Genomic DNA, 12,263 nt, shown 5'->3' with positions numbered 1-12,263 from the left:
CAAGAGTCCTTCTCAGAAATAGAGAGTTTTCCCATTCCCAGGACTGTAGGGGGTCTGAATTATAGTGGCAGCTTTTTAAAATCCAGGAATCCCTCAATCCAGCAAGTATAGGATTACTGTGGAGAGCAAGGGTCCTGCTTGGTTGACTGCTAACAATCAGAGCAGGCTGAGTCTCTTTAGGGAAAACTCTATGAAGGTTACAGGGTTTTAGAAGAAACCAGGTTCTACCAGATTAGGAAATTCTGACATCTCAGACCCTAGATACCCCTGTGGAAAGATGACTATTTTTCACACCTGAATATTCAGGAAATTATTTTGCATTGACTTAACAAAATGTTTTTTAAAATTAAAAACACATAAATATTCAGGTTTCTAGAAAAATCTTTTAAACCCTTAACAACAAAGATAAAGAAAAACTAGCCATTCCCAACAACAGGTACTACTTTGCTAATTCAGAGACTAGAGAAAGAAAGAGTTCAGGTGCTCTTGGGTTTGCGGGTGTTGTCTCAAAGAGCCCCCTTGCTTCAGAGGGGTACAGCATAGAGGAATGACAACCCCTAGAAGGAAAGCATCCATAAACCTGGAAAATCTCCAGGGAAACAGACAGTTCCTGCTTTCAGACCTGAGTCTTCTAGCCTTGCTTTTACCAGGGTCCCCCCAAGACTCTAGATCTCTGCAGAAACCCAAACGATACTCAGTTTTCTGTTCACTGTTGTCTCCAAAATGGTAGAAGGGACACCACACGGCCCTTTCTCACCCACTCAGGCAATTCGGTCCTACTTCCTCCACCCTCTCTCCAAACCCCAGACAAACCTAAATAGAACTTTCCATTGTTACCTCTTTCTTATAGCACAGCTGATTATACACGGCTGGCTTGGGAGCTGCTTCAAGTTTCACTTCCTGAGTGGAAGTTCGGTAGGAGGGGTTGCTATAGGTCAGGTTTCCCATTCCAGGATCCGTGAACTTGGATTTTCTGTGTCTTCAAGAGGAAAAATCGGGCTGAAATCAGTTGAGAACTTTATAGGTATGATGCTGGGGGACAGATGGAACCTAGGTGTGGGAAGCAGCCTCTCTGCAGGTCCCCGTGACCCTGCGTCCTGGCACACACACCCCTCGTCCTGGCACCCACACTTTTCTAAATCCCGGCCCTTGAGTGTGGGCCGGAGCTGGTGACTCACTTCTAGTGAACCCATTATGCAAAATTATGGAAGCCGCGATCAGCTTCCCTCTTGAGTGGTGCATCCTCCCTCCCTCCTTCCCTCCCTCTCTTTACAAGGAGCAAACTGACATGTTGGAAGTTGACTTATAGGAAGGTCCACAGGCAAGCAACAGATGAGAGAGACCAACAGCCAGTAAAGAATGAAAATCTGCCAACAATAATTATTCCAGTACATTTGGAAGGATTTCTTTCCTTTTTTTGTTTTGTTTTGTTTTTCGAGACAGGGTTTCTCTGTGTAGCCCTGGCTGTCCTGGAACTCACTCTGTAGACCAGGCTGGCCTCGAACTCAGAAATCTGCCTGCCTCTGCCTTCCAAGTGCTGGGATTAAAGGCGTGTGCCACCACCGCCCGGCTTGGAAGGCTTGCTTGCTTCCTTCCTTCCTTCCTTCCTTCCTTCCTTCCTTCCTTCCTTCTTTCTTTCTTTCTTCCTTTCTTTCTTCCTTTCTTCCAGTCTACCCTTGAGATGAGGTCATAACACTGGCTGTCACCCAGATTACAGCATGCAAGAGACCTCGAAGCTGAGCACACACAGGGAAGCTATATCCAGATTTCTGATCTACAAGCACTCACTACCTTTTAGGTTACTTGTTATGCAGGAGATGGACCTTTGTTCTAATCCCACCCCTATGGTTTACTAGCTGCAATATTGATAGATATAATCTAATGCTGCTGAAGCTCGGACCCGGTTACTAGGTTACAGGTGTGCTGGCTATGTTTATAAACAAGCTATGGTCATTGGAGGGGAGGGAACCTTAATTGAGAAAATGCATCTATAGCAGTGGTTTTCAACCTATAGGTCACAACTCATGGGGGGGGGGTGTCATATGTCAGATATCTGGCATATCAGATATTTACTTAAGATTCATAACAGGGCTGAAGTGGGCTGAATTGATGGCTCAGCAGTTAAGAGCACTGACTGCTCTTCCAGAGGGCCTGAGTTCAATTCCCAGCAACCACATGGTCGCTAACAATCATCTGTAATGAAATCTGATGCCGTCTTCTGTTGTGTCTGAAGACAGCTACAGTGCACTTTTATATATATATATATATATATATATATATATATATATATATATATAATAAGTAATTCTTTAAAAAAGATTCATAACAGATGTAATAGCAAAATTGCAGTTATGAACTAGCAACAATATAATTTTATGGTTGAGGTCTCCACAACATGAGAAACTGCATTAAAGGGTCGCAGCATTAGAAAGGCTGAGAACCAGACTGGTCTATAGGATTGATCTGTAAGTAGGCAAGCCTGTAAGGTATTGTTTTAATTAGTGATTGATGTAGGAGGGCCCAGCCCACTGTGGGTGGGGACTCCCCTAAAATGGTGCTCTGGGTTTTTATAGAATGCTGGGTGTGGTGGCGTATATCTTTAACCCCAGCATTCAGGAGGCAGAGACAGGTGGATCCCTGAGTTTGAGGCCAGCCTGCTCTACAGAGAAAGTTCTAGGACAGCCAGGGCTATAGAGAAACCCTGTCTCAGAAAAATAAAAAACAAACAAAAAGACTTAGCATGCCATGAAGAGCAAGGCAGTAAGCAGCTCCCCTCCATGGCCTCTGCATTAGTTCTTGCTCTCAGGTTCCTGCCCTGACTTCCCTTGATGATAACAGTAATGTAGAATCAAAAATAAACCCCTTTCTCACCAAGTTTTTGGTCATGGTGTTTTATTACAGCAAGAAACTCTAAGATACCAGGTTAGGGCATTTATACTTTCCCATTAAAAGACAAGTGGTATTATTATTATTGTTATTATTATTAATTTATTTTCAGATTTGTTGTTGTTGTTTGCAGTGTTTAAGGTACTGGGAAGAAAAAGGCAAGTAAAAAGATCCTAAATTGAAATGACACACTGTGTCTTTTCAAAGTGATTTCCAGGGAGCAATGCTGTGTCAGCCACGCTGGGGTAAAAGGTTGTGTTGGTGTGACTGGAAGACCATTTCCCATTCCAGTGGATTGAGGGAGAGAGAGGTATGGGAAAAGTCAGTCATCCAGTAGGGAGACTGCTGAGGGTAGCACAGGTGACTCTAGGCTGCGTACAAGTGTATTCAGCACACTGTGAAGCTTCGAGAGAACCCAGACAGGCTAACAGCAACCAGAGACCATGTCACCCCTGCAGCAGAGCTGAGGTTACCTGTATAGCATCAAAGCCGCGATCACCAACAAAATCAGCAGGATACTGAGGAGTCCACCGATGGCATAGCTGACGTGCAGTCCTTCACCTAGGAGAAGGGAAGAACGCCAGGCAAGGACTAAAGACCACCTTCTAGCTGCCACCTAAGTGGTGACTCTTAGAATTATTATTTCTGTGGACTTAGTCAATGAAAAGAGTTTGCCCACACTATAAGACTCCTCACAAAAACTAGGAAAGAAGTAAGTGGAGACTTAAACCCATATAAAATAATGGTGTATCCATATCTTACTCTCAGTACTTGGGAGACAAGGGACAGGAAATTGGAGAATTTGAGGCCAGTGTGATCTACATGCTAATAAATAGCCTGTTTCAAAAACAGATAAACAGAAGAATCTTTGTTCTACAACACTTCTATTCTTAGGACCTACCTGGAGCAGCAGGGACGGCTTCATTGGAATGTGCACAGAGGCCCAGCTGGGCATCCCTTTCAGAGCATCTGTGGGGCATGAGAAAGAGATATGAAGCCTTCTTGGACTCAAGACGTCTTTACCCTCTTCCCGGAAGGAGGAAAGGACTGGGACTAGGGCTCAGGGGGATGGCTCAGTAGGTAAAGGCGTCCTCTGCCAAGTCTGATGACCTGAGTTTGATCCCTGGAACCCATAGGGTAGAAGAAGAGAACCAACTCCTACATCTCGTCCTCTGACCTCTATGTGTGCTGGGATATGTGCCTCCAAGAAATGAAATGAAAAAGATCATGGATTAAACCAGGCATAGTTGTGCAGGTCTTTAATCCCGGCACTTGGGAGGCAGAAATAGACGGATCTCTGTGAGTTCAAGGCCAGTCTGGCCTATGGAATGAGTTCCAGGATCGTGAGACCCTGTTTTAAAAAAACTGAGGAGCAGGGGCTTGGGGGGAGAGAGGAGAGAGAGAATGAATGGAGAGAAGGAATGTTTCCAGCTGCTATGTCATGTTTAAATATGTTCTCAGTTATATACCTTTAGAAGTAGCAGTTTTAGAGTGAGCTAGACAGAGTTCTAAGGATGCCAACTCAAATCTTCTTTCTACTACAAGAATTGATAGGAAGCAGCTGCAGAGCACACAAGTCTGATTGGTTATCACAAGGTTAAAAAAGTTGTTTTTCCTCCCTTCATTCTTTGACAAGGGACTAAGCAAAACACCCAGAGGGAGTGCACAGCTGGTGCACTTGCAACACTCAGAAGGTCACTCTGGCATATTATGGCGAGCAATTGGAGACACCTCCCAACCGTCTGGAGAAAAGCCATATAGACAGCAGAAGAGTCCCTGAAACCAAGATACCAGGAATTGGAACTAGAACTCCATTGGGAAAGGTCTGAGGAAAGTGGGCATGGTAACAGCTGTTATCCCAGCACTTGGAGGGCCCTGAGTGAGGACACCCTAAGCTACATAGTGTCCCTATTTGGAAAAAAAAATCCAGGTGGAATTCTGAGAGGTGGGGTGGATAGGATCTATGTATATGTTATGGATTTGTCAGAGAATAAGTAAAAAATGAAAGAAATGCTAATTATGATTATTACTTTTGTTTCTTTAGGTGTAGGACACAAGTACAAGAAATGTCATATTAACTAGGAGAAAGAATTTAGGAGAGCTATTCTTTTTTTTTATTAGATATTTTCTTCATTTACATTTCAAATGCTATCCCAAAAGTACCCTATATGCCCCCCCCAGGGGACCTATTCTTAGCACCTATGTTCTAACATAGCACCTATGTTCTGCTTAGTCATGCGGGATTGTTTTTTAAATTATATTCCAGCTAACATACTTAAGTAACCAAAACATGTATTACCACAGGCAATAAAGAACTAACAGGGGGCTGGTTTCTATGTGCATTTAAAAAACAGAGGGCCCAAGGAGATGATTTACTGAGTTCTTGCCAGGAAAACATGAGGATCTAGGTTCGGAGTCCCAGCACCCACATGAAAAGCTGGTTGCAAACACCTGCTTGCTGGCTAGTCAACTTAGACAAGTGGTACGCTCTAGGGTTAGGGAGAGACCGTGTCTCAAAAAATAACATGGAGCCGGGCGTAGTGGTGCATGCCTTTAATCCCAGCACTTGGGAGGCAGAGGCAGGCGAATTTCTGAGTTTGAGGCCAGCCTGGTCTACAGAGTGAGTTCCAGGACAGCCAGAGCTACACAGAGAAACCCTGTCTCAACAAAACAAAACAAAACAAAACAAAACAGAATAAAACAAAAACAAAAACAAAAAAAAAAACACAAAACCAAAACCAAAAAACCAAAAAAACAAACAAAAAAAAAAACAAAAAAAAAAACCACCCATGGGAAGCAACTGAGGAAGACACTCCATACCGAGCTCTGGCCTCCACACGCACAGAGGAATGTGTATATACACACCCAGGAAGAAATGTCTGAGGAGGGTCCAGATGTTTCCCAAATCAAACTAGGGACTAGGAGCACAGCTCAGCAGTAGATTGCTTGCCTAGCGTGTGCGGAGTTCACACTTCAGCACGGTGAAAACAACTAACGTTCTAAAGAAAATTTAAGATGAAAATAAAGATGATGGTTGGGCTGGAGAGATGGCTCAGCAGTTAAGAGCACTGACTGCTCTTCCAGAGGTCCTGAGGTCAATTCCCAGCAACCACATGATGGCTGGCAACCATCTGTAACGAGATCCAATGCTCTCATCTGGTGTGTCTGAAGACAGCTATAGTGTACCATATACATAAAATAAATAAATAAAATCTTAAAAAAATAATAAAGATGATGGTTAACATTTCAAAGTTATTCAGAAAGGTACATATTCACACTTAGATGTTTGTTTTCTTTACAATTTATAAAATGCCGCATGTGACCATGTGCAAATCTTGGCACTTTGGAGACACTGAGCTTAAAGTACTTATTTTGGAGTCATTGTTTCTGCTTTTCAGCTCAACTATAGTTGCCAGTGCATCAAAGTTAATGGAATATATTTTATGCTTGCTTTGAAGACTGTATATGGTTATATTTGCTTATTTGATAATGGTACATGTATGTGTTTGTGTGTATTGTATGCACATGCACATATGTGTATTTTATTTGAGCCCTGGGATCGCAAGCTAAGGCTATCACACTTAAGTTATAAAGTTATAATGCAGATACTACTTTAGTGTTTCATTAAATATTTAATCTCAGTCAGGGGTTTCTACTAGGACAAAACCCTAATACTACACCGGTGACGTGAGAGCAAAGGCTGATGGACAGACGGAATGCAGGAAGGAGCCTCCTCCCTACTGCTTTCTGTAGAAAGCTGCTTTTAAGCCTCTTGCTCTCAGAGATAAAAAGAGCAGCAGGGTCCAGGAGATGGTTCTGTGAATGAGAGCACTTGATGTGCAAGGATGAAGACCCAAGTGTGGATCTCCAGCACCCATGTAAAAAACTAGGCATGGCTGCACATGCCTATGACCCTACCAATGGGGGGCACAGACAGGAGAATCACTGGCCGCCAGCTTAGCCCAAAATACAGTGAGCTCCAGGTTCAGGGAGAGACCCTGTCTAAGGGAATAGAAGTAGAGGATACTGTTATCCTCCTCTGTCTTCTATATGTGGCTATGTGTGTGTGCTCTCAAGAACACATGAGCGTTCTTTTTTTTCTAGGCTACGTGAAAGCTCAATAAACAAAAACAAAGAATATAAACAACCAAACAAAACAACAACGGCAAGTACCCGAGTAGGGCGGAACAGATAGAGATACGACCAAGTCACTACTGGGTGTCTAAGCTGTGTGTGAGAAAAAAGTAAGAGAGATTCATTTGCAGCAATCTACATTTAAATACGACCAAGTCACTACTGGGTGTCTAAGCTGTGTGTGAGAAAAAAGTAAGAGAGATTCATTTGCAGCAATCTACATTTAAAACACACCTGTGTTCCCCATAATAGCGACTGGTGGTTAATGATGTGATGATGCATCTCCCATCTGCCAGATTATGAAGCTGGGACAATGCTTTCCTACCAGTAGGGCATGGTGATCTGAATCCAGACACTCAACCCTGTATCGACCCTACTTACCTTCCTCCTGCCCCCTCCAGAGAGGTGCGGGTCTTGGTGGTAGAAGAATGTAAGGTGGTGGGCAGCGTGTTGGGTAGCACTGGGCTCTTCTCATTCATGCTGGTAGCTCTGGGAGCAGGAGGTACGAGGCCAGGTACTGGAGAGAAAAGTGGGTTGAAATGGGCTGCTAGAAACCTATATATAGTTCAAGAGTAGACGTCTTAATAGAATCTTTCAGATGCCCTAACCTCTGGCACCCTCATTTATTGCTATAAATTTAAAAGGGATTTGGATTTACTATTAGTGATTCTAGGATAAAATGGTGGCTCACAAATATTAGGAATAGAAATGAGGATCTGGTGATCCTCAGCAAGACATCGGGAGTCTAGACTTCTGTTCTAGGAAATGCCAGGGGCCAGACAAAGCCAGGCTTGAGCATCATCACAAAGCCCAAGAATACTGCTCATTTACATTATGCCACCACGATGCTCCCTAAAAGGATACTGCTGAGGTTGCCGTCCCCTCCCTTTCCAAGGGCTCTGTGGTTCCAAGAAGTTAGTCTATCCAACCCACCAAGGGAGCAGGGATGACCGTCAGGCTCATCAGGACACGCGCACACAAAGTCAGAGGCTCGGGCAAAGCAGAGGTGAGTACAGCCACCATTATTCACACCGCAGGCATTGGTCCCTGGAGACAAAGCAGACGTGTCTGGTCTAAGAGAGAATAGGGTCTCCCGGTCTCACACTTCTCGAAAGGGAGGAAATCCGGGGTTATCTCACCCCCAGGACAACAGGGTAGGAAGGGGATAATCACAAAGGATGCACAGGTCTAAAAACCATGAAACACAAGCCCTGTTGGCCACTAACAGCCCTTGGGATGACCAGAGCCAGGCCCATCAACTGTAAGGAAAGGGACTCAGTTCCTAGCGGCCCACCTGTCTGCCGCTGAGGGGACACCACAATAATATCCATAAGTCCCTCCACGTTGGCCAGTACTGTCTCCTTGTTGCGGCCCGAGTACTTGTCGACACGTTGGATCGATTTGGTCTGCCAGTCCGTCCAGTAGATCCACCTGTCCTGCTACTCGATAGGGAACCCAAAAGAAGAAGTATTCAGCAGTCAGACCCCAGTGCCACCTCTGTGCCTCCATGTGAGCTATCCGACTGCTGAAGTGCCTTCTGCGACTGATTTCCTGAATGAATGCTGTGCACCCCCAGATATCACTCAGGAAATCGCTCCAGGCCCATGGAGCACATTACTGAACGCCTCTATGTTGTTCTGCACCAAGCAGCTGCTCACACACAACTTAGACACCCAGTAGTGACTTGGTCACTACTGGGTGTCTAAGTTCTGCCCTACTCGGGTACTTGTCGTCGTCGTTGTTTTGTTTGGTTGTTTATATTCTTTGTTTTTGTTTATTGAGCTCTCACGTAGCCTAGATTGGTCTCAAATTTACTATATAGTTGATGATGGCTCTGAAGTTGTAACCCTCCTGTCTCTACCTCCCACGTGTTAGAATTATAGACAGACCTCACAATGCCTAACCTTTTTTTTTTTTTTTTTTTTGAGACAATCTTGCTATGTAGCACAAGTTAGCCTGGAACTCACTGTGTAGCTCAGGTAGGCTTCACACTCAATAACCTATTGCCTCTTCCTCTCAAGTGCTAGAGTTACAGCCATATGCCTCCAGCCCAAGTTCCTGCATCAAGAATGTGATTGTGAGCGGCTGTGACACACTACTGATTTTTTTTCTCTTTTGTGGAAGAGGTTGCAAAGGTGGAGGGCAAGTACGAAGGGACAGGAGATGAGTGGGACTGGGGTGCATGGTGTGAAACTCACAGAGAACCAATAAAAAGTTTTTAAAAATTTAAATTAAAAAAAAAAAAGAATGCGCTTGATTCATCTCCGAGTCTGCAGCACCCACACTCAGTTCTCAGTCAAATGAGAGACTAGCTCATTACCCAACAAACAGGAATCCAGAGGTTCATTTCATCCTTTGCCATATGGGTCTTTTTGTTCAAAACCCTGATTTCCATAGTCCGCTTATTTACATGGACAGCTTCCTGACAATGCCCTGGAAGTGACATTCTCAGCCAAGGGTGAGAGGGGAAATGAAAGTATTATTGTCTTCCTCCTCAGTGGTAGAATGTTAGAAATTCTGGAAGACATTTGTAGATTGAGAAAATATATTCTGCGTTAGCCTATTGCCAGGTAAATTCAGATAAACCCTTTGTGGTGGGTAAACATCAAATACACAGTACAGGGTTGAGGGTGTAGTTCTGTGGCAGAGTGCTACAGGTTCAATCTCCAACACTTAAAAATAGAAAAAAAAAAAAAGGGTGATGCTCGCCAAGCAGGGAGAACTTCTCAGTGTCTGAGAATCTCTTTTAGACTCAGTGTTCATTATCTTATCCCAAATTCTTTCCTTCTCTTTTTTCTCTTCTTTTCTTTCTTATTCTTTCCTTCCTTCCTTCCTTCCTTTCTTTTCTTTTCTTTTTTTTTTTTTTAGACATGGTCTCATATAGCCCAACCTAGCATCAAACTAGCTATGTAGTTGGGGATAACCTTGAATCCTCCTGCCTCACCTCCAAGTTGCTGGGATTACAACCATCACTGCCACATAGTTCCTTCAGGTTACCTGTTGTGTTGAACTATCCCAGATAAGGTTAGGAGTAATTGAACTAGTTACATGTGATGGCAGATCTCTGTTTTAACTTGAGACAGAGTCTTACTAAGGATCCTGCCAGCACAGACCAGTCCAGCCTTGAACTCAGAGACCTATAAGCCACCTCACCGACTTGGTGGTTAATTGTGAATGTCAAGTTGATGGGATTTAGAGATCATCATGGAAAAAACTTCAAGGCATGCCAGAGCGGTTGCTAGAGTAAGTTAATTAAGGTGAGAAGATTCACTTTAAATGTGAGCAGGCTGTGGTCCTGGATGGGACTAAAAAGGAGAGGTAGCCAGGCACAGCATGCACCAATGTCTGCCTCCTGACTGCATTACACTGTGACCAGCTGCCTCCTGCTCCTGCCGTCATGTCTTCTCTGTTATGATGGACTGAACCTTTGAACTGTGAGCCAGAATAAACCTTCCCTTCCTTAATTTGCTGTTGTCAGTAAGCAATTAATACAGTATGTCTCGTGTTCGCAGAGGGCTACGTCCTATGTTGACACTAGTGCATACTTCAAGTGCATGTCACTGTTAAACCAACTTGTTTTATAGGTAACTACAGCCTACAGAGGTCCCGTGTCCTGTTATTTATCCAAGTAGGCTTCAGGCTCATTGTGAAGGCATGCAAACACCAAATAGCTGGCCACATCAAATCTCTCACTTTTAGCCATTCTAACAAACTTTAACTTAAGTGAGCTAAAAGCACAGCAGTAGATTCACCAGGGGAACTTATCAAAATGCCATGTTCCTGGGCTCAGTCATCACAAAGCAACTTCTCTATAGCCAGGGCCCCGGCACAAGTTGCACCTCTTTTTGAGAGCCAGGCCTTCAAATGACAGAACACGGAAGTGCTGGGCCAGGATAGCAGAGTACTCTCTAAGTGGCTTAGGATCCCCAGGAAACACCCTAGTCAGGGAGGTCTAGTTACCTCTCTCCTGAGCCAGTACCTGTGTGAGGGCAAAGGGGTGGGACACATGGCTGACCAAGACCTGCCTCAGCTTCCCATTGAGGTCAGCACTCTCGATCCGATCCAGATGTGCATCTACCCAGTAGATCCTGAGAAGAGAAAGAGAAGGGGGTGGGGCAGATGGTTCTTCCCCATAAGGTGCTTCCTGTTCCTCCCCAAGCTGAACTGGCAGGCGCAGTCAGGAAACACTCCTGACGAGAGGTCACCATGAGCCCCACAGCTAAAGAACAGAATGTAACTCATAAGCAGGGAACCTGAAGCTGTGGGGACACAGAGAATTTAGGACCACCCGCAGCCTTTCCTTGGCAACTTGATCACCCTTTGGGTCCTAGCCGGAAATCTAAGCCCACAGTTTTATAAATGGTCTTCAGAAAGGGTTCAGGCCATGTGGCCCTACCTAACCAAGGTTAAAAGAAGAGGTCACCCTACCAACTCTCCAGGTGACCTGACCTTAATTCTTTTCCTCCGGGGGCAGGAAGGGGAAGTCACCCTCCTCTGCCCTTCCCTTTTTTTCACCCTAATCTAGAGGAGAAATTACCAATCCCAGAGCCTATTGCTTCTGCAGGTAAGCCACAAATCTAAGACCCTAAATGGATATGTAAAATAGGACACAGTCTGTCTACTGATAATCCTCAGAACTTGCAAACCAAGGAGACCAAAGCCACTGAAGGCTCAGGGCTGGATTCAGCAAGCCTGGTGCTGACTGCATTGTCTTTTTTTTTTTTTTTTTTTAATTTATTTTGGTTTTTCGAGACAGGGTTTCTCTGTGTAGCCCTGGCTGTCCTGGAACTCACTCTGTAGACCAGGTTGGCCTTGAACTCAGAAATCCGCCTGCCTCTGCCTCCCGAGTGCTGGGATTAAAGGCGTGCGCCACCACGCCCGGCCTGACTGCATTGTCTTACCCCTTTCCCTGTTTCCTCTTCCTCATCTGTCCAGGGATTTTCCATATTTTCTCCCCCCCCCACCCCCATGCCAACCTCTGTGCTCTCCTTGGCCCGCCCTCTATTCCCAGGCAGCTGTCTGGACCAGGGTCCTCACCTGCGGGTATCATAGTCCAAGGTGAGGCCGTTGGGCCAGCCTAGGTCTGTGTTGATGAGGACCTTCCTCTCAGAGCCATCCAGGTTTGCCCGTTCAATCTTGGCAATGTGGCCCCAGTCTGTCCAGAAGAGGTACCTAAGATACAATAGCGCCATTGTCACAAAGAGATTGGCAGAATATAGTGGCTACCACCCACCCATTAATCT

At 44.8% G+C, this 12,263-nt stretch overlaps 1 protein-coding gene across 3 annotated transcripts in view; it reads right to left on the bottom strand.

Moving 5' to 3' along the window:
* The window catches only part of Lrp4 (low density lipoprotein receptor-related protein 4), a 56,446-nt gene that overhangs the window by 4,454 nt on the left and 39,729 nt on the right, over positions 1–12,263 (bottom strand). Inside the window, exons 30-37 of one of the 3 annotated variants that reach the window (XR_374447.4) lie at positions 12,058–12,192; positions 10,981–11,108; positions 8,315–8,459; positions 7,954–8,067; positions 7,402–7,537; positions 3,788–3,855; positions 3,360–3,447; positions 838–979 (exon numbers count right to left, since the gene is read on the bottom strand). Coding sequence is in view for 1 of the 3 variants with exons in the window: in NM_172668.3 (NP_766256.3) it covers positions 838–979; positions 3,360–3,447; positions 3,788–3,855; positions 7,402–7,537; positions 7,954–8,067; positions 8,315–8,459; positions 11,000–11,108; positions 12,058–12,192 (937 nt within the window). In the remaining 2 variants the exon portion in view is untranslated. Of the gene's footprint in view, positions 1–837; positions 1,000–3,359; positions 3,448–3,787; positions 3,856–7,401; positions 7,538–7,953; positions 8,068–8,314; positions 8,460–10,980; positions 11,109–12,057; positions 12,193–12,263 lie in introns of all 3 variants that reach the window. The other 2 variants (XR_003952488.1, NM_172668.3) reach the window with 2 other exon arrangements.

Source organism: Mus musculus, chromosome 2 (genome assembly GCF_000001635.26).
Source record: "Mus musculus strain C57BL/6J chromosome 2, GRCm38.p6 C57BL/6J".
NCBI lineage: Eukaryota > Metazoa > Chordata > Mammalia > Rodentia > Muridae > Mus > Mus musculus.
Note: the sequence above shows the minus strand (reverse complement) of the source record. Positions and strands in the feature narration are given on the sequence as shown.